We start from the raw sequence: 26,244 nt of genomic DNA, 5'->3' as shown, positions 1-26,244 counted from the left end.
AGCACAAATTTAGGAGCTCATTATTTTTTAATATTGGGCCTTATATTTATATATAGGAGTTTATTTTCAAAGGAAGTTATAGGAGTTATTCTAAAAGCCTTAGACACAATTTTCACATGGAAATATCAATTTTAGAAAGAGCTAAGGGCCCCTTTTATAAAGCCGCAGTAGTGATTCCCTGTGGCAAATGTACCAAAGCCCACTCAATTTCTATGGGCTTTGGTGCATTTGCCGCATTGCTACTGCAGCTTTGTAAAAAGGGTCCTAAATTTACAAGTGGATGTCCATAATACCTTAGGGTAGAAATTGCAAGAAGCTGGAGCTGGGTGGGGGGCATGGTTTGAATGGATGTCCACAATATGTAGAAATTGCAAGAGGGTGGTGTTGGTGTGTGTAGTTTGAGTGGGTCAAAATCTAAACATGCATTCTCCATTTCAGAAAGAGAATCTGCACATATGTACCAATATTTTAACATCAGGATTTGCACATATATAAGCTTTTAATCTCCCATTGTTTATTTCCCTTTCCAAATTTAAAATATAGAATGAATTCTGGCCTCTGGCATCAGCACTTGTATTACTATTGCTGCTTTTCCTCCATTTTTTCCAAGTTTATAATTGTAAAATGGATGCTCCTGCTGCACATACAGGCACATACACACACACTCCTGCAGGTATTTTAGATATGGTCCTATGTTGGCAGATCCTTTTCCAAAAAAACACTGAGCACGTGCCAACCTAGATATCTCAATTTCGATCTCAACATTCTATATAAAAATGTAATTATTTATTTGGTTAGTTTTATATCCTGTCCTCCCCAACGAGCTGAGAACAGGTAACAAGGTTGACACACATAAAGCACAGACAAACAAATTATGAATTTACATTTGTACAGTAATGTTAGATATACAGAGTCAAGTTTATCATACAATTTGGTCTAAGTTAACATACGGTTATTTCCATCTTTTGTTAACAACCAGAGTGGATCTAGTTCAGAGTACATTAGAATACATATGGTTTGAAGGGAGTGGCTGGATTTATGGGAAGAGGTAAGTTTTTATTGCTTTCCTAAAGTTCAGAAGCCCTTTGAGGGATCTGATATGAGGAAGCAGTTGATTCCAATAACTTGGTAGGAAGTGGGAGTAGGAACGGGGCTCTGGAGTTGGATAGGACTTTCCATGTTTTATAGAGTTAGAGGTGTCAATATTCAGAATACCTCTACTGGTACAGGTTATTACTGGCAATTATTAGCGGATTGGATTGTTACTGCACCGGAAGCGAACACTGAACTGGACTGTTGCAACTAGAAGCTAAGTGCCAATGGAAAATGTAAATAAGATTAGCTATTGGATTTGCCTGTTCTGAAGATTGGACAGTACGTTACAATTCACCTCGGCTACTTTTGTGATCTGAATAAATAAGTGTGGAGCATTCATTGGAGAATTTTTTTGACTGAAGTATCTTGTGGATCTCTAGAGGAGGGGATAGTGAATGGCATGTTTAGGCAGACTAGATAGACCATATGGTCTTTATCTGCCTTCAATTTTCTATGTTTCTATGATGGTTGTATCATAGCCCTGTGATACTTGAAGTATGTTTATTTATCAGAGGGGTTTTTTTTCCTCTACAGTTTTTTTGACTTGGAAATAAAGCAGCATGGTGGATTGTTCTTACTTTTAAGTGCTTCCCATGTTTACCAGTATTCAGTAAAACTTTCCCATTCATGTATCTTCAGACCCAAATTAAATGTATAATGGTGGCAGCACTGTCCACATTAAATGTACATTCAGAGTCACCAACCATACATATAGCAGAGCTGATTATACTTATAAATTTATATCCTGGCACCAAGGTTTAAAGCAAGCTACTCATCACTGCTGATTGAAAATCCAGCCTGTATTATTATGGTTTACATATTTCTTCTAATCAGTTTGCTTGCATTATCAAATATATTCAGTGATGTCTCAATGAAATGTTTACTCCATGCATATTATTGATTCATCCATTATTTAAAAGCATGCATATAATTCTTATTAAGCCAAAAATGTTTATAAACTCAAATTTGCCTTCATATCCAGATTGAATTTAGGCATAGGCAACAGGCAGGTGCCTAGGGTGCCAAATTCTGAAGATGCTCAGAAACTGGAGGTCCTTCTTACTCTCCAAAAGGAAGGGATGCCTCTCCCCACAAATATTCTGCCTTTGGATGCCATAATCTTAAATCTAATCCTGATTGCAGCCAGCTTTGGGGAGGGGAAAAAGAGAGGGAGCATGGAGTAACACAGAGGTAACGTTATTAGTTCTAAAAAGCTGCTAATGAATCAAGTTTATGACCTGCAGTAAACTGGTATAGAGAAATAGAAGGGTAGAGAAGAAATGAACAAGTGGGTGTTGGGGGGCAAGGCTTTGTAGTATCACTAGGCCCTGCTACCAAATGGAAGGCAGAAGATGATGTGCAAGTAGTTTCTATCCCTGGAGTTTAAAGGGTATAAAGAATGGGATTTTTATACCACTTTTTCTGTGTGGTTTATACAGTCAAAGCGGTTTACATATTTTTTATACAGGTACTTATTTTGTACCTGGGGCAATGACGTGTTAAGTAACTTGCCCAGAGTCACAAGGAGCTGCAGTGGGAATCAAACTCACAACCTCAGGGTGCTGAGGCAGCTGCTCTGATCACTAGGCCACTCCTCTCCAAAAATATAAAACAAGGTTTACAATACTGCAGAAACACAAAGCCAGACACATTTTCATTGTGCCATAAAATGCTAATATCACATCATTATTAGTCAGATTACCATATGATAAAACAGGCATTTCTTGCTCTTTCTTGCCTTTGTTTTCTTTCTTAACACTCAAGCATTTTCAGCTGTGTAAAGCTTCACTCAACACTAGTTAGTCAGCAAAGCATGACCATCTGCTCTAGGATCTGAATGTTAAGAATCCAAAGACAACCACAGCCTTCACTGCTTTATGTCATTTCACCTCTGTTGGCATTTAATGGTAGCTGATCCTTAAATTGGCTTCTATAAACATATATACCAAAAACTAACCTCAAGGTGTGTAAGAGAGAGCATTGGTTCTATATACATGACAATATATTTTTTTAAAAGGTGTTTTGCTATCATTTTCCTGTTAGTATTTGGTTAGAACTATTTGCTGTGGCTCTTGCACTCTATAGGTCCTTATCAAACAACTAAAACGCTTTTTGTGCAGGTTCCTAACAAAACACCAACAAGGATCAGAGAAGGTAGGCAAAACTGAAAGATCAAGTTGGCCCAATGTTAAAGAATATAAAAAAAAAATAAAAATATAATTTTCCAGGATAGTCCCATGGCTCAAGCTCCAGTGCTCTACATAGCAGCAAAAAGCATCTGGGCCTATATTCTTTAGCCAACAGAATTTGTAAACCCCAAGCATGTCATGGAGATGGTGTGTTCAGGCCCATGGAGAAAATATTGGCTGCCTCAGTTGTATCCCCTAGTAGCAGTGCTGATCGTGATCTTCCAGCCCTGGGGCCAATAAGGAGTGGATTATTGGGTTGCAAAATGGGCTTAAATCCATTGGTTCTTAATCCCGCTTCTCCCAAACACATCTTGTAATTCTGGGTAAGTCACTTCATTTACTATCAGTGCGTGCCCAAGTTATTTAACGCAGGGCCCATTTGATGCAGTGGGCCCTGTACTACTCTACACATAGTAACTGTTAGTAAATAACCCCCTTTAGCTCCTGTTGCCTTGTGTATCCACTTAAATTGTGGCGGTCTATAGGGCAGGGATTGAATACTAATGACGCCATAAGCTGCCTTGACTTTAAAAAGCAGGCTAAAGATGCAAAGGGAAAAGATTGTTGCCCCCCCCCAAAAAAAAAAAAGATAATTTTTCCTTTCAAATGCTGTGTAGTGCTATATTCTTATACTGCAGTGTGGAGAACATTTCTGCATAGCCAGCTTTTGTTTTACAGAATTAAGTGCTACTTAGACTATGTTCATTGAGACTATTCTGAACTTAAAAAAAATATTAAGCAGAAATGTATTTGAAAGTGTTTGTGCACAAAGATAAGATTAGTTTTGTTGCCTTATTTAAAATATTTTGAAAGCAGATACATGGTTCAAATTCTAAAATATTATACAATCTTATGCTTCTTATTCAGTATTTTCTAATAATATTTTGCACTATACCATGTGCAACTAAAATCACTAATGGAAAATGAATTCCATTAGCCATAAATGTAGGTAATAAATATTTGCATATAGTATACCCTTAGAGACAAAGAAAATAAAGGAATTCTTAGCAAAAACAAGAATGGGCCTGATTGATTTATTATGGTATTTTTATCATGCTGTGCCATGGAAAAATCCTCTGGTAACTTGGGTCCAGTATTTACTATTTGAAAGGGCTTTTAAAAAAAGTATTTCTCTAAAATCACTGGGCTGTTTCTCATTCCATTTGGTGTTTTACCTGTTGTGAACACTATACACTTACATGGAGTCTTAAATTCTTTTCAAATGCTTGGAATTATAATGGGATCTCATATCTTTTCTCAAGTTAAATTTTGCACCGCACACTCCGCATGTATAAAGATGAACGTCCATGTGTTGCTCCAACATCTCATTACTTGGAAATATCTGAAAGCAAACTTGGCATATTGTCTCGCCAGCTGATAAATGAGATATCATATGTCGTACATGGTCATGTTTCCTGAAGTTTCCTTGCTCGCACATTGAACACACATATCTGGCCATGCCTTTATGCATGTCATTATGCAGTCGCAGCTGTCGTTCTCTCAGAAACTGCTTTCCACAAGTTTGACAAACAAATTGTTTTTCCTTTGTATGGACCGTATAGTGCTCCCTTAAATGGCAACGCTGGTAAAATCCTTTGCCACAAAGGTTACAGAAATGCTTTCTTCTATGGTCTCTATCACCATCTTCTGTAATGGCATTCTTAAACATATCATGATCTAAGCAATGTGACATGTGCTCAACCACTAGGCTCTCAGTTTCAAAGCGTTGACCACAGTTTGGGCATCGAAATGGACAGTTAGAATGCTTATACAACTGTCTATCTGGAAGACTGTTTCTCTGGAAATCATCCTCCCTCAGGCCATCAAACATTTCCACAAACATCACATCTCTTATTGCAGATGGGTCCTCAGTGTTGTCGGTAAAATCAATTCTTTCTTCATCATTTCCTACCCCATTGATTGTCATATCTTGGGGTGCTCCACAGCTGTGAGCATGTTCTTGTAGCTGTCTACCCTTGAGCAATATTTGACCACATTTTCCACATGCACAGATATTTTCTATATGTTTAGACAAGTAATGAGACGACAGATCTTCTTCCGTTATTGTCAGCTCACATAGTTCACAAACTTCATTCCATTCGTCATCCTGTACTGTGCTATCTTTGGTATTCAAGGGTCTTGAATGTTTTCCAGGATTCCGATGTAGATTTATGGGCATCTGGGGTTTCAGACATGTTACAGCATTTTGCTTTTCACCAACCTGACTCTCCATATAATATCTGTAGAACGTTTCATCTTGTTCATCTTCCAGCTCTTCATTCTCTGAAGATTCGTTATAGCCTTTATCAGAAATTTTAACAATGTTAATATCATCCATTTCCACGGCTGAATTGTCATCTGGTTCGATCTTTATAATGATCCCATTTTTGCTGCCTGACCCTTTTCCTTCTTCCACTCTATCAGACTGAATTGTATTTGACAAATGTAAGGAAGATTCATCTACTCTAGAGCTATCTGTTTGAGCAGGGGATAGTTTAGACATTACAGAATCTCTCTCGTTAAAATCAACTTCCTCACAGTTGTACGACTTGACATTTTGGTATAAATGCCTGTTAGTGCAAGTTAATGCATGTTCCTCCAACAGCTTTTTACAGCTGAAAACAAATCCACAACCTTCACATGTGTAACTCCGTCCAAAGCGTCGTGGTCGCCCTTCTTTCATGTTAGATAACTTAGAGATCGTGCTTTTCTTACAAATATTAAAAGGCTGCTCATGGAATCTGTTTAACTGTATGACTTCATCACTCAGCTCCTTGTCCTGTGAGGTGCCAACTGTTGAGCTTGCCTCCAGACACAAACTACCTGATTCATCTTCGTTTTTAGTCACTGATTCTTCGTACATACGTACGCCAAATATCATTTTGTTATTATAACTGCTGGAAGCAGAGGAAGAACATTTGATACTAGAATTGTTGTTATCCTGTATGTCTTCTAAGCATTCAGGCACACTATACAGTTGTAAATAGCTCATTGCTATTCTGAACTGCTCAAAGTTCGCAGGGGCCGTCATAATCTTCCCTAAATACATAAACTGCAAGATGAGATCAAAGCATTCTGCGCTGATTTTCATGTTGCTGAGGTTCAGTTGTGTTGTTGTGTGCTGGTGATTCATAAAAACCATCCTGAAATAAGAGCTGCAGGCCGCTAGGACCGCCTTGTGTGCTTGAAAGTAAATGTCATCAATGGCGATGCAGCAGTCACAGAGAAAGCCCCATTCCCTTTGGTTGTTTAGTTGCTGAAGAATATAACTACTGTGGACTGGCCTTGCCATCTTGATTTTCAATCACGGGCCTGTATAGGAAAAAAAATAAAAAGAATGTTACACCTTTCTCTCCCATCACACAAACAATTCTACCACCCAGAGTTCAAAAAAGCATGGAATGAACACAGAGGATCTCTAGTCTAATATAATAAAATGCTAGGCCGCGCATGCGCACTCAAAAGTCGTGTTCCCTGATCCATCGCGAAAACATGACTGCTCATGCGCAGCCCCGGCTGCGGCAACGGCTTTCAAATAAAAAAAAAAAAGTTACACAGCTGCGGCGGCCTTCCTCACCCCCGGCTCTCACTGTGCATGGTACCGGCTCCTCTCTCGAACTGCACCAGGATCGAGAGAGGAGCTGCGGCGGCGGCTTTCAATGACAAAGAAGCTGCAGCTGGGGCAGTCGGGGCCTCCCCCGCCACGCACAACCCGCTCCCTCTCCTGCAGCTCAGGCACCACAAAAGCGTGAAAGCGCGCAACCCGGTCCCCGCGTCTGCCTACCCTTCCCCCCAACACAGTGCATTTGCCCCTCCCCCTCTCCAGAACGAATCGATAAATGGAGCCAGGCCGCCCTCCGCAACAGACCACAGGAGTCCTTTGCCGCTCACCCCCCTTCCCTTGCCGCTGACCCGACTACCTACCCGGCGATTTAAGCAGCGTGTGCAGGCGTCTTTACACGCTGCTTCAGGCCCTTCTACTGCCCTGATTTGCTCTGCTGCGTCTCTGATGATGTCACCCACTAGTGAGAATACCTGCCTGCTTGTCCTGGGATAAAGCAATGTTACTTACCGTAACAGTTGTTATCCAGGGACAGCAGGCAGCTATTCTCACTAGTGGGTGATGTCATCCGACAGAGCCCCGATGCGGACATCTCACAAGCATACTTGCTTGAAGAAACTTCAGAAGTTTCGAGATGCCCGCACCGCGCATGCGAAAGTGCCTTCCCGCCCGATGCACCGGGCGTGTCTCCTTAGTTCAGGTAGCTAGCAGAGAAGCCAACCCAGGGGAGGTGGGTGGGACGTGAGAATAGCTGCCTGCTGTCCTTGGATAACAACTATTACGGTAAGTAACATTGCTTTATCCCAGGACAAGCAGGCAGGTATTCTCACTAGTGGGTGACCTCCAAGCTAACCTCAATGGGATGGTGGGAGAGTTGGCAACTTAAGAGAATAAATTTTGTAATACTGTTTGGCCAAACTGTCCATCCCGTCTGAAGAAAGTATCCAGACAATAGTGTAAGGTGAAGGTATGAACCGAGGACCAAGTGGCAGCCTTACAAATCTCCTCAATCGGTGTCGATCTGAGGAAGGCTACAGAGGCTGCCATTGCTCTGACCTTATGGGCTGTGACTTTACAGGGAAGGGGTAATCCAGCCTGGGCATAGCAGAAAGAGATGCAAGCCGCCATCCAGTTGGAGATGGTACGCTTCGAGACAGGGCGTCCCAACTTGTTCGGATCAAAGGAGACGAAAAGTTGAGGAGCAGTTCTGTGTGGTTTGGTGCGATCCAGGTAGAAAGCCAAAGCACGTTTACAGTCCAGAGTGTGCAGAGCTGATTCTCCAGGATGAGAATGAGGCTTTGGAAAAAACACAGGAAGAACTATGGATTGGTTGAGATGAAATTCAGAGACCACTTTAGGCAGGAATTTCGGATGAGTGCGGAGGACCACCTTGTCGTGATGTAATACTGTGAAAGGCGGATCTGCCACTAAGGCCTGAAGCTTATTGACTCGGCGAGCAGAAGTGAGGGCAACAAGAAAAACCACTTTCCAAGTGAGAAACTTCAGCGGAGCCTTATTGAGAGGCTCAAAAGGAGGCTTCATAAGGTGTGAAAGGACAACATTGAGGTCCCAAACCACAGGAGGAGGTTTGAGAGGAGGATTGACATGGAAAAGTCCTTTCATAAATCTGGAAACCACAGGATGAGCAGAGAGAGGTTTCCCTTGCAGAGGCTGATGGAAAGCCGCAATTGCACTCAGATGGATTCGTATCGATGTAGATTTGAGGCCAGAATGAGATAGGTGCAGAAGATAGTCCAATAGAGAAGATAGGGAGGCTCGTTGAGGCTCCTTACGATTAGAAACACCAGGTAGAAAATCTAGTCCATTTTTGGGAGTAGCATTGTCTAGTAGCAGGCTTCCGGGAAGCCTCCAACACATCCCTCACCGCTTTGGAAAACTGGAGAGGAGTTATGTTGAGAGGAACCAAGCTGTCAGGTGGAGAGACGGCAGGTTGGGATGGAGCAGAGATCCTTGATGCTGAGTAAGCAGAGAAGGAAACACTGGAAGAAGGAATGGCTCCCTCCTGCTGAGTTGAAGTAGAAGGGAGTACCAAGGCTGTCTGGGCCACCGAGGAGCTATCAGAATCATGGTGGCATGGTCGGACTTTAGCTTGACTAGTCTTTTGAATGAGAGGAAACGGAGGAAACGCATATAGAAAGAGATTCCTCCAGTCCAGAAGAAAGGCATCTGCCTCGAGGTGATGAGGAGTGTAGATCCTGGAGCAGAATTGAGACAGCTTGAAGTTGTTGGGATCCGCAAAGAGGTCTATCTGAGGTGTCCCCCACTAAGAGAAGATCTGATGAAGGGGCTTGGAATGGAGGGTCCATTCGTGAGGCTGGAGGAGATGACTTAAGGTGTCCGCCAAGGCATTGTCCGCCCCCTGAATGTAGACAGCTTTGAGGAAGGTGTTGTGGCGAATCGCCCAATCCCAGACTCTGAGAGCTTCCTGGCAGAGGGAGGCCGATCCCGTGCCCCCCTGCTTGTTGACATAATACATGGCGACCTGGTTGTCCGTGCAAATGAGGACCACCAGGTTGTGAAGCAGATGTTGAAAAGCTTGAAGAACATTGAAAATCGCCCTGAGTTCCAGGAGATTGATATGGCACAGCCGGTCCGCACTGGTTCAGAAGCCTTGAGTGCGAAGACCGTTCAGATGAGAACCTTCTGGTGGGGAGGAGTGTGAAACAGCAAACCTCTGCATAGATTTGAAGAGATCATCCACCAACGTAGAGACTGCTGAAGAGCAAGAGTGACCAGGATGTGACGAGTCAAAGTATCTGACACCTGTTTTCATTGAGAAGCCAGGGTCCACTGAGGAATTCTGAGGTGAAGTCTGGCAAAAGGAGTCACATGAACCGTGGATGCCATGTGGCCCAGGAGAACCATCATGTGTCTCGCTGAGATGGACTGGCGAGAAGACACTGACTGACAGAGATGAAGAAGAGCTTTCAGGCGCTGTGGAGGAAGGAATGCTCTGAGTTGGATAGTATCCAGAATCGCCCCGATGAAGGGAAGAGACTGGGTAGGTTGCAGATGAGATTTTGGGAAGTTGATCTCGAACCCCAGACTCTGCAGGAACCAGATAGTCCTTTGGGTCGCCAAGATGACCCCTGGAGCCGAGGCAGCTTTGATGAGCCAGTCGTCGAGGTATGGAAACACCTGAAGACCATGGTTCCGGAGTGCAGCGGCCACCACCACCAGACACTTGGTGAAAACTCTGGGAGACGAGGATAGGCCGAAAGGGAGCACTCGATACTGCAGATGCAGATGTCCCACCCGAAATCTGAGGAATTTGCAAGAGGCCGGATGAATGGGAATGTGAGTGTAGGCCTCTTTTAGATCCAGAGAGCATAACCAGTCGTTCTGCTCGAGGAGGGGGTAGAGCATGCGAAATCTCTCCTTGATCAGGAACTTGTTGAGAACCCTGAGGTCCAGAATAGGACGCAGGTCACCCTTCTTCTTCAGAACAAGGAAGTACCGGGAGTAAAACCCCCGGTTGTGTTGGTCCACAGGGTCCGGCTCGACGGCCCGGAGCCGGAGCAAAGCCTGAGCTTCCTGAAGAAGAAGGGCGGTCTGGGTCAAGTTGGAAGGATACTCTCTTGGAGGAAGATCCAGGGGGACCCGATGGAACTGAAGAGAATATCCTTCCCTGATGATGGTAAGGACCCAAAGGTCGGTGGTTATAGCCATCCATCGATGGTAAAAATGATGGAGGCGACCCCCAATTGGAAAGACAGGGGATAGCAGAACGGTGTCGGTTATGCTCCCTACCAGAGAGTCAAAAAGGCTGAGGAGCCTTGGGAACAGGCTGAGGTTTTTGTTGAGACTTCTGCAGAGGCTGTCTCTTTGCCAGTTGCCTCGCAGCCGGAGCCTGCCTGGGCGTGTAACGCCGTTGGTATATCAAGGGCGGTCGAGAAGATCAAGACTGAACAGGTTTAGGCTTCGGACGAAGGATGGACTGGAATGACTTCTCATGGTCCGACAGCTTCTTTGTCACCGTCTCAATGGACTCATCAAAGAGATCTGCACCTGCACATGGGACGTTGGCAAGCCTGTCCTAGAGGTTCGGGTCCATGTCAATGGTACGAAGCCAGGCCAATTGATGCATGGCCACGGAACAGGCAGCAGCCCGTGCCGAGAGCTCAAACGCATCATATGAGGATTGCATCAACTGAAGACGCAGTTGGGACAGCGAGGCGACGACCTCCTCGTATTCAAAACGAGCTTGAGATTCGATGTAAGGCATGAACTTCCGAAGCACAGGAAGGAAGAACTCCAAGTAGGTGGCAAAATGGAAGGTGTAATTGAGAACTTGGGAAGCCATCATCGAGTTCTGGTAGATGCGCCTCCAAACTTATCCATGGTCCTCCCCTCTCGGCCCGGTGGCACCGAGGCATACACCTGGGATGGATGAGATCGCTTGAGGGAGGACTCGACCAAGAGTGACTGATGGGAGAGCTGGGAGCCCTCAAACCCCTTATGATGCACCGTGCGATACCTGGCATCCAGTTTGCCAGGAACGGCAGGAATGGAGTACGGTGTTTCAAAACAGCGCATGAAGGTTTGGTCGAGGAGCTTGTGCAGAGGCAGGCGAAGAGACTCAACAGGAGGATGAGGCAGATGCATGGTATCGAGGTACTCCTTGGAGTAGCGGGAACCCGAGTCCAAGGTGATGTCGAGATCATCCGCCATCTGCCACAGAAAAGAGGAAAAAGACAGCTGGTCCACCAACACAGGACGTTGAGACGGACTTGATGAAGTCGAAGCCTCCTGATCTAAGGAGACATGGGATCTACAAGGAGAGAACGACCTGAAGGTATCCTCGAACTCCGGGCCCGGAGGAGGGGAGATATCCGAAGAGGAATACCCCACACGAGGAAGCTTCTTCTGAGGCGAGACTGTAGAATGCCTGGACGAATGCCTCGAAGAATGCCTGGAGCGATGCCCTCCCTCCGTCTCGAAGGACATCTGGAACGACGATGCCCAGATGGCTCCGCAGAGGCCTCCAACGAATAGATGGGGCTGGAGGCCGTAGAGCGAAGAGGAGGATGGGCCGACGCCTCTCGAGCAGCATTCCATGGGTCGAGAGACGGCTTGGCAGGCAAGGGGCTCCGGAAGAAGTCCTCCTGACGACGCCCAGGGCTTCGGCTACCCGGAGGCAAAACCCAATTGTCTTCGCCCGAGACGGGTTCCAGAGGCGGCATCTTTCTAAACGAAGCACGCCTCGATGAACTGGCGGCCAAACGCCGAGCCTCTTCGCCTAGCAGTGAGAGCGAGCGGCGAGGCGGAAGAGGAGGGGGCAGCTCGCCCCCACGAGGTTCCGCATGCCCACTTGGGCCCCATGGTAGTCATGATCTCGATGAACTGGGCCTCCAGGAGCGCAGCGAAGCCGACAAGGGGGGAGCCGCACTCGAAGTGGGACCTCCTGTACGGTCTTTGCGGTCCCGTGTGGTCGAGTGCTTAGCCTTAGAAGACTTAGGCACCTTAAGAACCACCGGGGGAACGGTCTGAGGAGGTACCTGATCTGAGGAGACCGAAGAAGGCACCGGAGCAGGAGGCGGGGTCGAAGCCGGAACGAAGGAGGCCAGCTTCAAAAGACCCGATGCAGCAGGAGTAGATGACGACTTCGCAGGTAAAGGCGAAGCGCTGGTCGAAGTCGAAGGTTCCTTGGAAGCTTCCATCGCGAACATCGACTCCCACAGTAAACAGCGACGCTTGAAAGCACGTGCTGTTAGAATGGAACAAGGCCGGCACGATTTCGGAAGATGTTCAGGCCCGAGACACTGTAAACAGCGTCGATGCGGGTCCGTCAACGAAATCGCGCGCTGGCACTTGATACACTTTTTAAAACCGGTAATAGGCCGGGACATAGGCCGAAAAAGCTCCGCCGCAAGATCGAAGCAGCGGGGCCTCAGCCACGCGGCCGACCAGGTCGAATCTTCGGAAAAATTTATTTTATTTTATTTTTAAAAATAAGAAAAACGACAGAATAAAACACACAATTAAGAGAAATTAAACTCAAAACCGCGGCACTAGAAGGCAAGAAAACGGGTTCACTCGACGCAGAGAGTTGAGAAAAGAACTGAGGAGACACGCCCGGTGCATTGGGCGGGAAGGCACTCGCGCATGCGCGGTGCGGGCATCTCGAAACTTCTGAAGTTTCTTCAAGCAAGTATGCTTGCGAGACGTCTGCATCGTGGCTCTGTCGGATGACATCACCCACTAGTGAGAATACCTGCCTGCTTGTCCTGGGATAATTGGCATTAGGTGCATAGTATAGGGAAGCCTAGACTGAGGCATCGATTTATCTAATTGAAACATAGAAACATAGAAATAGACGGCAGATAAGGGCCACGGCCCATCTAGTCTGCCCACCCTAATGACCCTATGTCACCCTGGACCCTGCAGGACACCCTGCTGCAGGACTCAAACACTTCAGTACAGAATGTCCATCAAGAATTAAAAGTCTCCCAACAAATTACTGAGGCATTAATTAAAGACAATACTAACCTAAGAAGGAAGATGGAGGCAATGGAAAATTTTTCTCGTAATAATAACCTCGGACTGATAAATTTCCCTAGGGTTTCTACGATAGCCCCAAGGGAAATGTTGAAACGTTACATGACGGAAGTATTGGAGCTTCCTGAAGAGTCATTACCACCATTTACGCAGGTCTATTATCTTCCAAATAAGACTCAAGACCAACAACAACAACAGAAATTGGGACCTGATTTAATGAACATATCTAATATTTTGGAAATGTCTGATAGAGAATTAGTGACCCCAGCCACTTTACTTTTGACAGTAGCTCTCGCACCAGATAAAAACTGGTTGCTGAGACTTTTCTTTAAAAATAAACAAAAGAATTTTTAGGTTGTAAAATTCAGATGTTCCCAGATTTGGCTAAGGATACGCAGAGGAGACGAGAATTTTTGTTAAGGAAACCTGGTGTTATATCTCTGGGGGCGACTTTTTACTTGCGACATTCATGCAAATGTGTTATTAATTATCATTCTCATAAATATGTTTTCTTTGAGCCATCTCAACTAACAACCTTTCTCTCAACTGCATCTCTGGAGAAAGAAAGTGCTTAGTTTAAGAAAGGGTGCTTTAATCTCATTCAACTAGTTATTGCTTGGTTTAAATATAATTACTTTGATTCGCCTATTACCCTTCTTGGATCTGATTGAGGACTTGAGTAGAAATTTATGCTTATATTTTATATTATTTTATATATGCTTTCATTTGTATTAATTTTTTGCTGAATTTCCTTTCTGTACAAGTTTTATGCTTGATTATATTGAAAAAATTTAATAAATACTAAATTAAAAAAAAAAAAAAAAAAAAAAAGAGTGATTTTCACCTAAGGTTAAGATGCCCATCAATGCCTAAGCCCACTTTATGTGCCACTAAGCACGATTCCATAACATGTGCTTAACTTTTATAGAATCGTGTTTAACCATCACAGTACTCGGTGCCTAAGTTGTAAGCACGATTTATAGAATCAGGGCCCAAGAGCTTATAAAGAAAAACTAGCCGCCCCTTTACCAAACTGTGCAAGAGGTTTTTAACGCCGACTGGCGCACTGAATGCTCTATGCTGCTCCGATGGTCATAGAGCTCCTATGAGTGTTGGAGCAGCTCAGAACATTCAGCATGCTGGCCAGCGCTAAAAACCTCGTATGGTTTTGTAAAAAGGGGGATGGGAGGGAGGGAGGTGTCTACCCATGGTGTCCTGCTATAAAACTTTCTTCTATGTTTAACATGGTAATTAGTATGCACCAACTACATTGTGTTAACTATTAACATGCCTCCTATGACCATCTTCAGATAAGTTACTATTATATAGTAATATATAGTGTCAGATTGGTAACTCAGGAGGCATGGGACTTTAAAGATAGCGATGATGGTCCCACTGGCAACCATAGTTAAGTGATAACACTGAACTTAATTGGTTATTGGGTCTGAGCACATTACACAATATCACATTATATTTAAGGTTATTCATTAAAGTATTGATATTGATTATTTTTAAGTATTTAAAGCTGTGATATCAGATGGTGATTAACTATTAAAATGAGTCATTTGTGTGTTAAAACCAATTAACCAGTAATACAGCTTATATAGGTCCCTTTTTTTGGGAGTGGTAGCCTAAGAAGGTGGCCTATTTGGAAATAAGTCGGTGCAATTTGCAAGGGCTATAGAAGCATTCTTAGATTCTTAGCAATCTGTGAAATCTGCCACACATCTGGTCACTGATCTGTGACAAAGAGAGAGGTATCATTAAAAGTTATCGGGTTCAAGTTTCAGACTAGAGAATGACACGGAGACAAATTTTTCCCCAACCCAACAGGAGCTAATTTTCCTATCCCCAACTCATTAATGCATGCTCCGTCCTCATCTGCACAAACCTCAAACACTTTAAAATCATAACTGTTAGAGGCTTGTGTGGTTAAGGCAGAGTTTACAGGAATGAGGCAAGGACAGGGACAAAACTTAACGTAATTTTTTGTATTAATAGCCATGCACTATCCATTTTGTAGGTGGCAAGGATTCATGCACTAGCCAGTTAGCTTGCAGTCATTAGTAGTGGTATATAAGGTTTCAATAAACAATGTAGCTGCTGAACTAATTCATTAACACAGAAACACCCACTCTGTGTCCCTAGACATGCCTCCTTAAAAATAAAATTAAAAATATTTCTAGCACACGGTTAGCATACACACATTTGGCACTTACAGCAGGATGATTGAGCGCATCCCGCAGTATGCCATTTTAAACTACATTAGGTGCAGCAGCACCTAGTGCAGCTTAGTAAAAGAGCTCTTTTATTTTTTTTTTGCACCATGCAAAATAAATAAAAATATAAAAACTTAATCCTGATGTGCCAGGATAGGTCTGCAACATGTCAACCCAACTCGGAAAATTCCTAAGGGTATTGGGAACTCCTCTAAATGCAGTTTACAGAGGCCTCCATGCAGAGATCGGATATACAAGGTGGTAACAGTAGGAATGGTTTAAAAAAATAAATAAATAAATAGTAAGAACTTTCGGAAACGTCAAACATCGATATCTTCCCAGAAAATGAATATAAGAAATTCTTATTTTATTATAATTTTGCGAGTCCAATTGAGCTGCCAGCAAAAACTGCTATCTTTTAAGAATTAATCTCCCCCACAGTCTGGGGAATTCACAATTTGTACCTAAATGTTGTTTAACTGCAGTGCAACTCGGTGCTTGGGGTTAAATATGTCGGTTTACATAATCGACTTAGCTTAAAGGCTTGAAGGTCAATTACCGCCTCCTCTACGTTCTAGGGGGCGGAGGGACACTTAAAACGTCATGAAAGCTACATTACATTTTTTTTCTCTCATTTCTGTTGCTGTTATCTGTGCAACTACCCTAAATAAGAGAGCATTTGTCGCTTGACAGCTCTCGTGTGTGTGCCCAGACACCAAAGTCACGTCTCGGCTGCAGCCAATGGACGAGTAGCAGCTCGAGTTACGGCGCGGGCTCGAGTGTTGTCAATCAAAGCAAGCCGTGAAACTAATTCCAGGACTCGACTTCACCTCCCCCCCCCCCCCCCAAAAAAAAAAAAAAAAAAAAAAAAAAAAACACTCTTCCAGGATGAGAGCGGTCTTTTTTTTAATTTTCGCAAAACGTTTCTTTCAGCTAAGAAAACTGCTGGGCCCGGGAAATGCGCTTGCCGCGCGAGACCTTTTCCCGGAGCAGCAGCTGCGGCGCGCGCCGCCCAGTTCTCTTCCTGCATCACGCAACCGCCCCGCGCCTCTTCCCGCACCACAGAGAGGCCATTTTCACGAATAAAACACCAACAGTACACGCACATACACCACGTACACACACAAAAGAAAAGAAGCAGAGAAAGCAAAAGTTCAGGGGCGCAAATATTAGCGGTGATAAGACTAAAAAATAACTGAAGGCCGTGCGCTGTTCTCAGCGACTTACCCGCAGCCGAGGCGGAGTTTTCAGGGGGACGAAGTTGCAGCGCCGAGCCCCTGCGTGTGACTGCAACAAAGCACTTCCGCAGCAGAGCCGCGCCTCGAGCTCTAACCGCACTAATCCGGCCGCTTACGTTCCGTCGCCGCTTGCCGACCGCCTGCCAGTCAAGCCGGCGCCTCTCTCCCGCACAGAGTCTACCAGCCGGGCACCAAGCGCAGGGGCCGGGAGCTGCCCACGCCTGCAACGCAAAAAAAAAAAAAAAAACCCAACCAACGCGCGTCCAGTGCCCGGGGCACATTGCCTGCTATAGAGCTTGCCAATCATGTACTGGGTTTGGTCACCTCTGGTGAGGAAGGCCAAATAGTCCATCTTTTCTAGAGACTAGCTAAAAACTGATTTTAATTTTTGAATATATAAAGTGCATAAAACATATACATATATGTGTGTGCTATTTTTAATTATACGTCGGCTAAAAAAAAAAAGCATGGCCTAGTTGAGGCTGCTTTTGTAATCTTTAGAATGTAGAATTTTTGCTTTTAGGCAAGGGATCATAATATCCATACTTTGTCATTTTCCCCACGAATTTGTGAGGATCTTATAGAGATTTTACTGCCACCCTTCCAGAATAATACTACATACACAGAGCTCGGTTCCCATTATATAATGCATTTTGTCCATGAGAACATTCTAAATTACTGTATAGGCAGGATCCATGACTTGCGCTATGGCAGATTTTCAGAGTATCTCTTGTTTGAATACTGGCTTAACTAATGCATTTTAATAGGAGATTAAAAAGGTGCATTAATCTAAAGTCTATAATAGCAGAGTAGATTGACCAATTTACTGTGTTATGTTGTTTACAAAGTAGGGTGGTTTGGTATTACATAGCACTTTTATTCAATTGGTTCTATAAACCAAGGATTCTATAAACAGCGCCTAAAACATAGGTGCCAAGCAATACTGTCTATCAGCTGTGAATCTTGCGTTAGGTGCTACTGATAGAATTGTGCCTAGCGGGCATCTAAATTGGACCTCATCACCAGTAGGCATCTGAACCTTAGACACTCCCTATTTATCCCAGGGTTTTCTTGGCCTAAATACCGATGCCAAAGTCCAATTTACCGTATATACTTGAATATAAACCAAGATTTATTGACCAAAAAATTGGCCCCAAAATGGGGGAGTCTCTGGTTATATTTGAGCCACCACCTGACTGATGTCATGGCTGTCTTCCATTCTACTCCCGATGACCACCAGGGCTGTAATCTTCCATAGGACAATGCCCCTCCTCTTCCCCCCCCCCTGCTCTCCCTACTGAACACTGACATGGCGATGTTCCATACATGCCTCCATACTGTAAGTGATGAACATCATCGCCACTATCCTCCGTGCACACAACCCCCCCTTCCGCTGCCACCCTCCTCCTCCATACATACCCCCCTCCCTGACATCGTGCTTATCATTAGTACTGGATACCTGCTGCAGCCGTCAATGCTGTATTCGGATCTAGTGCAGATCTGTGCATGCTTAAAGCCTGCCTTCTCTGGGAATCTCAGAGGGGGAGAGAGCTAGCAGGAGGAGGGTGGCGGTGGTGAGGGTTTGTGTGCACGAGGATTGCGGCATCGAGGTTCATCGGGCGGGGAGGGAGGGCATGTGTGCGGAGGATAGAGGTGCCAATATTCATCAAGGGGGTGGGGCCTGTATAGAGGATAGGGATGCTGGTGTTCAGCAGCAAGTTTTTTCGGTTATAACAGTAAGCGCAATGCTGGCTGGGGAAGGGGACTATCTAATTTCATGCCTGTATAAATGCCAGAATGGTTTCTAATTAAAAGGAACTTGTTTGTGAGTAGGACAGAAAGTTAGTGGGGTAGCATCTATTACACTTAAAAAAGTCTTCAAAAGAAGTTCAATGTTAGAGGTCCTGTGCTGTGAAATACTGAATAACTCTTATCAAAACATTTTAAATCGCTCTTATCAAAAAAAACCAATTTTCCTATTGTTTCGCAGGAAACTGCTATGATGTACTACAAGATTTTTGATTGATTTTTTTTCCCCCACTATGTTTATTTTATTGTTTACACGTAGGTGATCATCCCTCAATGTAAATCAGTGTTTTTAATTATAGAATTCAAGTCTGTTTTTTTTATACTCCTAGGATCCGCGCCTAGGAAGTGACATCAGAGGGAGAATTCATGCAGGCGTGAAAGCAGGTTGGGGGTTGCTGCTCGCGCCAGGAACTTTACAGAGGTACGGGGGAAGGGAAGCAGCGTGTGTGTGTGGCAGGGAGGGAGGCGGGGAAGGGAGGGGTGGAGAAGAGGGCAGGGAGGGGCTCTCACTCTCACTAGGCCACTGCCCCCACCTCCCAAAACCCCTTCCCTGCATTTTTTGGTTGACTTTAGGGTTTCAGACCTCAGAGTCCAGGTCCCCCTCGTCTAAAACCTCTTTTCCTGTGATTTTTTTTTCTTTAGGGAGGTCTCCATGGGCCGTTTCTGGCGTGAATTTTCTGGCGGTAGCCATCTTGGATTTTACTACTACTATTTATTATTTCTATAGCACTACCAGATGCATGCAGCGCTGTACATTAAACATGCAAGAAATGGTCCCTGCTCAAAAGAGCTTATGATCTTATGACAGACACTGGACAAAAATGATGAATCAATACAAGCTGCTCAGGTAGGGAAATACAAAGGGATGACGATGAAGAGAAGGTAGAGGACTACAGAGGGAATGACAAGCAAATATAGTGTTTTAGAAGTTGGTAGGGTTAGGACTTAATAGTCAAACATTTTTATTGATGACAAATAATGCCCACAGTAATGCAATATTCTCAACACAGTATATCCAGAATACAACCTCAATGCTGCTAACAACGGTGTCTAGTCATCAATGCATTTTAACTTAAATATTCCCCAACTCCCCACCTCCCTCCCCCCGTATCCCAGTCCAAAGTAACACCCAAAGCAAAATGGAGAGCCGCCCCATGACTACAACAAACAACAATCTGAGGCCCTGTTTTCTTATGGACCCCGAATTAGTGCAGCCATAGGGTTGACAAATCTGTATACCCAAACCAACAAGATATCAATATCTGTGCATCCCCCCCAAAAAAAAATCAAACTCCTTCATATGTTAACTAATACTCAATCCCCCAAACTTAAGTGACTAGATTGCAAACACTCTTCCCTTAATATACCAACCCCCCCTCCAAATCCCCACAGCATCCTTACCCAGTAGCCCCCCATCCCTTTCCCACCCCTCCCCCACCCTCACAATTCGTTACATAATAAGCTGCACCCAGTTGGTGATAAGATATCCAAATAGGGACCCACACTTTCATAAAAGTACTGGTTAATTTACATCTTCTCTTGGCTTCTTTGGCTTCCCATCCTACCAAAGTATGAAGGGAGGCCCTCCATTGCCACTCATTATGTGGCTCCTCTGCAATCCAGTGCTGTAAAATGCATTTCCGAGCCACTAAACATGTTTTATGACACAACAGCCTCTGCTCCTTAGGCAAGGCTGTAAAGGTACCAGGTAAATCCAGAACCATTTGTTCCCTTGTATGCACGCACTAAAGAAACCCCTACCACTCTACGTATAAATCTCCACATTTCTTTCTAAAAACCCTGAATGGGTACACATCACCAAAACATATGTCCCAAAGACCCAGCTTCTCGACCACATTTCCTGCATGTCCCAGAGAACTGCTTTCCACAATGAGCCAACTGCTTCTACGAAAGGTAGGCTCTACCATATATAGAACTCTATAATAGCATTCCTGCAAATTTGCACTACATGTCAGCTCCACCCTCAGGCTGGTAGCACTAGATGCAAATCCTCTTCCCAGGCCCTACAAATCGAGCTCACATCTCTCCCTTTGAAGTTGTTTATATAATTTGGAGACCAATAAATCCTCCCCAGCATCATCTCAAAAAAAAAAGTCATATCAGTGCCCCCATATGTTTACCTAACTGGCCAGGGTCCAATGTTGCCCAAAAGTGTTTCAATTGACAATACATGAATCTGTTCCCCCATTTAACCCCATCCTGATGTTGGATATCCTCATAGTTCACTAATGTCCCGTTGGTATCCAAAATCTGTTCTAGCCTCCCGATCCCCTCTTCTAGTGGGCAAATACCATATGGTCCATCCTAGGAGGGAACAAAAGATGTCCCTGGTTTGATCGGTCCTAGATGGATTATCTCCCATTAGTGAAACTAACCACCACCATACCCAATGCAAAGGTTTCAAGAGCACACACTCTTTAAATCTTTCTGGTAGTTGTGCCCTTGAAAGTTGCCGTAGAACTTAAAAATAGAAAGGGGCATAGTATGCTTGCTCTAACCTCATAAGAATTGCCGCTGCTGGGTCAGACCAGTGGTCCATCGTGCCCAGCAGTCCGCTCACACAGCGGCCCTTAGGTCAAAGACCAGTGCCCTAACTGAGTCTAGCTTTACCTGCGTACGTTCTGGTTCAGTAGGAACTTGTCTAACTTTATCTTGAATCCCTGGAAGGTGTTTTCCCCTATAACAGCCTCCAGAAGAGTGTTCCAGTTTTCCACCACTCTCTGGTGTATGATGCTGTAAATTCAGGAATCAGTCCCCTACATGCCTAAGCAGGCAGGCAGTCATGCATAGTTGTAATGCATCACATTGGGCATCCCATTTCCCCCACTGTTCCCAGCCACCAATCAAATACTTGAAGGCCACTTTCAATTTCTTATGTGCCCAATAGAAGTGGGCAAAAAGCCGGCTCAATTTCCTCAGATCGTTTTTTTAAACGGGCGGAGGGGTAGAGTCTGGAACATGTACCTATAACCATTTAGGCAGAATCATCATCCTTATCAAATTCACCTTCCCCAATAAGGATATTGGAAGACTCCCATTTGTCCAAAAGACGCTCTATATCCCTTAATTGTGCCTGGACATTCAATCTATACAGATCTGACCCTCGCATAGATAGCTGAATCCCCAAATATGTAAATGCGCCCTCTGCCCTTCGTAGAGGAAACCCTGGTCCCCAGTCTCTCTGTATCTCCGCCAAGGAGGGTAGCGCCTCCGATTTACTTAAATTCAACTGCAGCCCAGCATAGTCTCCATATTCACAAAACAATTCCAATAAGCACGGTAAAAATGATTCCGGATAAGTTAGGTGTACCAGTAAATCATCTGCATATGCTGCAATTTTAAATATATATTATCCCACTTGTACCCCCTGAATAGATGGCATAGTGTGTACATCATGAACAAATGAGTCCAGTGTAAGCGCAAATAACAATGGCGATAGCGGGCAGTGCTACTGAGTTCCGCAACCAATAGAAAAAGTATCAGTCCACACTATTGGCTAATATTCGCACCCTGGGGTCTGCATATAATGCCCATATAGCCGATAAAAAGAGACCACCAAAACCATAGGCCTCAAACATTGCAAACATAAAATCTCATTTAACGCGATCAAACGCTTTCTCGGTGTCAAAACTGATCAAAATGGACTGTACATTATATCGTGCTCTCTGTTCCAAGGATAGTAAGATAGTTCTTAAATTCTTAGCCACCGATCTGCCCGAAATAAAGCCAACCTGTGCTTCATGAATTAGCCGTGGAAGCACTGTTGAAAGCCTATTTGCCAAGATCTTTAACTTCAGCATTTAGCAGAGATATTGGTCTGTACGAGGCCGGCAATGTCAGATCCCTCCCTGCTTTAGGTAATACCAGAATACGTGCCAAATTAAGCCCACTTGGTAGAGCCTCTGCCCGAATCATAGTATTAAAGGCCTCTGCCAATGGGTTGGCAATCTCCTCCCCCAAGAGTTTATACAATTCATTCTTATAGCCATCTTCCCCAGGTGCCTTAAGAAGGGGCTGCGTTGGATCACTAAATAAACCTCTTCGGCCATAATAGGGGCTTCCATTATGGCCTTATCCCGAGCTGTTAAGATTGGATGTTGCACATTGCAAAAAGGTCCTCACTTTCTGGAGAAGCATAAAACTCCCCATAATACTCTGATCGGAATGTATCACCTTACCCTCATGGTTCCACAATACCAAAATTGGACGTCGCCCTTTCTCCCTATGTATTATATGGGCCAACCATCTGCCCGTTTTCTGCCCATATCTGTACATTTGATATTTATAATAACCGTAAGATTTCACTGTACGTTGGTGTAACAGCTCATTGAGGACGACCTGTATCTCCAGCATCTGTTCCCTATGTGCCAAAGTCCTAATCTTTCCATATCTCCTTCTAGCCTGCTACAATTCCTGTTCCAACCGCAACAATTCCCGTTCTCTTGTTTTGAAAGTATAGCTGGTGTAACTAATGATTTCCCCATGGAGCACTGCCTTGGCAGCCTCCCAAAAAATTACCAGATGATCTTGATTGTCTGCATTATCTGTCATAGTCCCTCCATAATTTACAGCCTGGAATTTTTGATCTTTGTAAAGATACACTGGAAATGTCCAGCGTCTGCACTGCGCTGAAGGTCCACCCAAGCCAATCCTAATTTCCACTCAACTGTGGTCTGAGATACAGTAACTATTGGTCCTATATCTGTTCGATGCACCCTCCCAAATTCAGAGGTTGAGAGCAAAATATAATCTATGCGAGAGAGCGTGCCGTGGGCTTGCGAGTGATGTGTATAATCTCTTTCGTCTGGATGCAACATTCTCCACACATCTACCAGGTCAAGAGTGGAACCAAAGCGTTGCAGACCCTGCGCACACAATATCCCGTTGGTCCTGAGCTGTCCATCAGAGGGTCCCAGACCCCATTTAAGTCCCCCCCAATCACCATGGGGCAACAGGAGAGATACTACCTTTTTGTTCAAGTTTTTATCAAATCTGTTTGGAGCATAAATACATCCAAAGATTGGCTCTTGCCTGTCTATGGTTCCTTGGCAAATGATAAATCTACCAGCATCATCCGCTGCAAGCACCCTGATGTTATCTACGACCCCCTTTCTAAATAATATCGCCACCCCATTTTTCTTCCCAACTGCATCTTCCGCCACCAAGTCTCTCACCCACCAGCGCTTCAATTTAGCATGCTCTGCCCCCCACAAGTGCATTTCTTGCAGGAATGCTATATCAAGGTTCCACAGGAGGTATATTCCCAAGGGAAGAGACCCTTTCCGGGACCCTCTGAATCTGTATTGGCCATGTGCAGTTGCATTGGGGCCACGGAACCCAGGAGGACCAGCATGGGGTCCCTGTCAGAGTGCGCAAGACCCCCCTAGCACAAGGCTTCTCCCTGGATTTTGTAAGCCTTATGTGCACTGCCTATTTGAACTGCCAAGGATCCTCAGCGTCTGATAGCAGAGCACCAATGTTGTTGGTGCAGGGGTTCTCCCCTCAGCAGGTGCCCTAACCAGATGAGGATGCAGACTTGGACTAGGAGATTCAATCTGTCACACAAACGCAGCTGTCCTGTGGAGGAAGTGAATTTCAGTCAGATAGACCTTCCTCGGGGGAACTTTATCAGTGTTGCTCATCTGGTTAAACTTCCTCCACAGGACAGCAGCGTTTGTGTTTAACCAGATGAGCAACGTTGGTAAAGTTCCCCTGAGGAAGGTATATCTGACTGAAATGCTCAAATGAGGGAGAGCGTTGGGAAAGCATTATTAAGCTTCCAGCGCTGAAGGTGAAAATCACCATTAAAGATAAGTGTTGCTAAATGGTTTAATATATGCAATACCTCTTTCATGCAACATTTTCACACTCACAAAGGTGGTAGAGTAGCAGCAAATAGTAAGCGTTAGATTGCACATTGCATGATTGAGCTGTGGGTCCATGCGTTCATATTGTAAGGGGAGGATGGAGGTGTGTAGAGAGGATTAAAGTCACACTTTCGGTTCATAGTCGAAAACGTGTAGGAGAATCGAGTGCCGACAATACCGAGCAGCCAGTCGCGCGCCGGATTTAAACTTAATTTTAAAGTGCTCTGAGTGGGGGTATGGGGAACCCCTGCAGTTAAGTTAGTACTGTTTGCGCTGATGTTGGGGGGGGGAACCTCCATTATAGAGGGAAGAGGCGTTTTTCCCTTTTTTTTAGGGAAAAACGTCAATTTCCTCTGTAATGTGTTTGGGGGTTCCACCCCCCACATCCCCCCCCATGGCAGCGGCAACACTACTAACTTAACTGCAGGGGTTCCCTCTCCCACACATACACCCTCGGAGCACTTTAAAATTAAGTTTAAGTCCGGTGCGCTGATGTCCTGTGCAATTGTCTGCTTGGTATTGTCGGTGCTCGATTGTCTCGCGCACTTTTGTCCCGTCACCACACTTTCAGGACAGGGACCTGAAATAACATATAGGTTAAAAGAGGTCTTATAATCTGATCCTGTCCAGCTCTATGGCATACACTCTTCCTTGTTTCATATTAAGACTGTGGGATAGTTTTGAAAATATGAGCGAGGTATTTATACATAATACAGTTTTGAAGAGGAATAATTCAAAAATTTGCAATATCATTGCATTAATGTTGAATGTTGCAAGTTAATGTGTATACCAATCCTGCATTTGCCCAATGTTGCTTAAAAAGAAAGCAGTATGGGTTCTGCAAAGATCCTTATTTTAACTCCTGGTTACCCCACAGATTCTAGTTTTAACCCTGCAGACCTCACGGATCCTGCTCACCCCAGCAGGCCCTACCGATCCCGCTGGAGGGGGTTAAGTTGAGGATCCGTGGGGTGAGCAGGATCCATGAGGTCCGTGGAAGTTAAAACGAGGATCCCTGCATACCCCATGCCATGGCCACTTTCTTTTTAAGGCTTTGCGCTTTAGATCTGCGGGATCCTCCTATTACCCTCTCCCAAACCTACTGCAGAATAAAACTGTGCTAGCTGCTTAACACACCTTAGTAAAAGAGCCCTACATGAGGAAAAAAGGTAGGGTGAAATTTACAACCTTAAAGCGATGATGGGCCATTTCAGTCTTGTATCTATCTGCCATCTTTGGAAGAAAGGCACCAGGGCTTCCCTCTCTCTTCAAAAGCAGTTTATTATATAGTGTCTATGAGTCCCAAAACCCGGGTTCCACACTGTGGGACAAAAGAGCCAAAGAACAGGCAGAGCGAGCACTAGAGGGCGCGCGAGGTGCGTCTGCAGCAGCAGCGGGCCCGGGGGAAGTCGCTCGCTGCTCCCGCCTCGCAGCCCCAGCCGAACCCGGCTGGTTTAGTGGAGAGGCCGCGCGCGAGCGAGCATGTGAGTGCGCGCGCTGGGCAGTGCATCCGCCAGCTCCTTCCGCCGCTGCAGCAGCCAGGCGCGAGCCCGGTAAGCGACCGACAGACGGTGCGCCCTGCTTTCTGCGTTGTTCGCTGCGCGAGCACGTTGGCCGGCCGGGTGTCTGCGGGCTGCAACGCGCGTCGTCAGAGTCGGAGGCACCCCCCCTTGCTTTGCTGGTTTGCCTCCGAGCGGCGGGGAGAGTCGGGGGGGCTGGGCAGAA

The 26,244-nt window shown here is 44.9% G+C and overlaps 2 protein-coding genes across 6 annotated transcripts in view; one reads left to right on the top strand and one right to left on the bottom strand.

Annotated features, from left to right (window-relative positions):
- Positions 1-764: 764 nt before the first annotated feature.
- ZBTB1 (zinc finger and BTB domain containing 1) lies at positions 765-25,927 on the bottom strand. Of its 3 annotated transcripts, none has more exons than XM_033951852.1 (2): positions 25,708-25,927; positions 765-6,596 (listed from the first exon to the last, which is right to left on the bottom strand). In XM_033951852.1, the coding sequence occupies exon 2, from the start codon at positions 6,574-6,576 to the stop codon at positions 4,492-4,494; it is 2,085 nt and encodes a 694-aa protein (XP_033807743.1). In that variant the 5' UTR covers positions 6,577-6,596; positions 25,708-25,927; the 3' UTR covers positions 765-4,491. The 3 variants fall into 3 exon arrangements, with proteins under 3 accessions (XP_033807743.1, XP_033807742.1, XP_033807744.1); XM_033951851.1 differs by lacking the exon at positions 25,708-25,927 and adding an exon at positions 16,812-17,038; XM_033951853.1 differs by lacking the exon at positions 25,708-25,927 and adding an exon at positions 16,563-16,681.
- Positions 18,920-26,244, top strand: part of ZBTB25 (zinc finger and BTB domain containing 25) — a 66,476-nt gene continuing 59,151 nt past the window's right edge. Inside the window, exon 1 of one of the 3 annotated variants that reach the window (XM_033951839.1) lies at positions 18,920-19,052. The gene's annotated coding sequence lies outside the window, so the exon portion shown is untranslated. Of the gene's footprint in view, positions 19,053-25,848; positions 26,073-26,244 lie in introns of those variants that run through there. The other 2 variants (XM_033951841.1, XM_033951838.1) reach the window with 2 other exon arrangements.

Source organism: Geotrypetes seraphini, chromosome 7, assembly GCF_902459505.1.
Source record: "Geotrypetes seraphini chromosome 7, aGeoSer1.1, whole genome shotgun sequence".
NCBI lineage: Eukaryota > Metazoa > Chordata > Amphibia > Gymnophiona > Dermophiidae > Geotrypetes > Geotrypetes seraphini.
The sequence above is the reverse complement of the archived record's forward strand: the minus strand, read 5'-3'. Positions and strand labels throughout refer to the sequence as shown.

Bases quoted from the DNA above. Each gene is read 5' to 3' on its own strand.
- ZBTB1 (XM_033951852.1), bottom strand. From the start codon at position 6,576: ATGGCAAGGCCAGTCCACAGTAGTTATATTCTTCAGCAACTAAACAAC.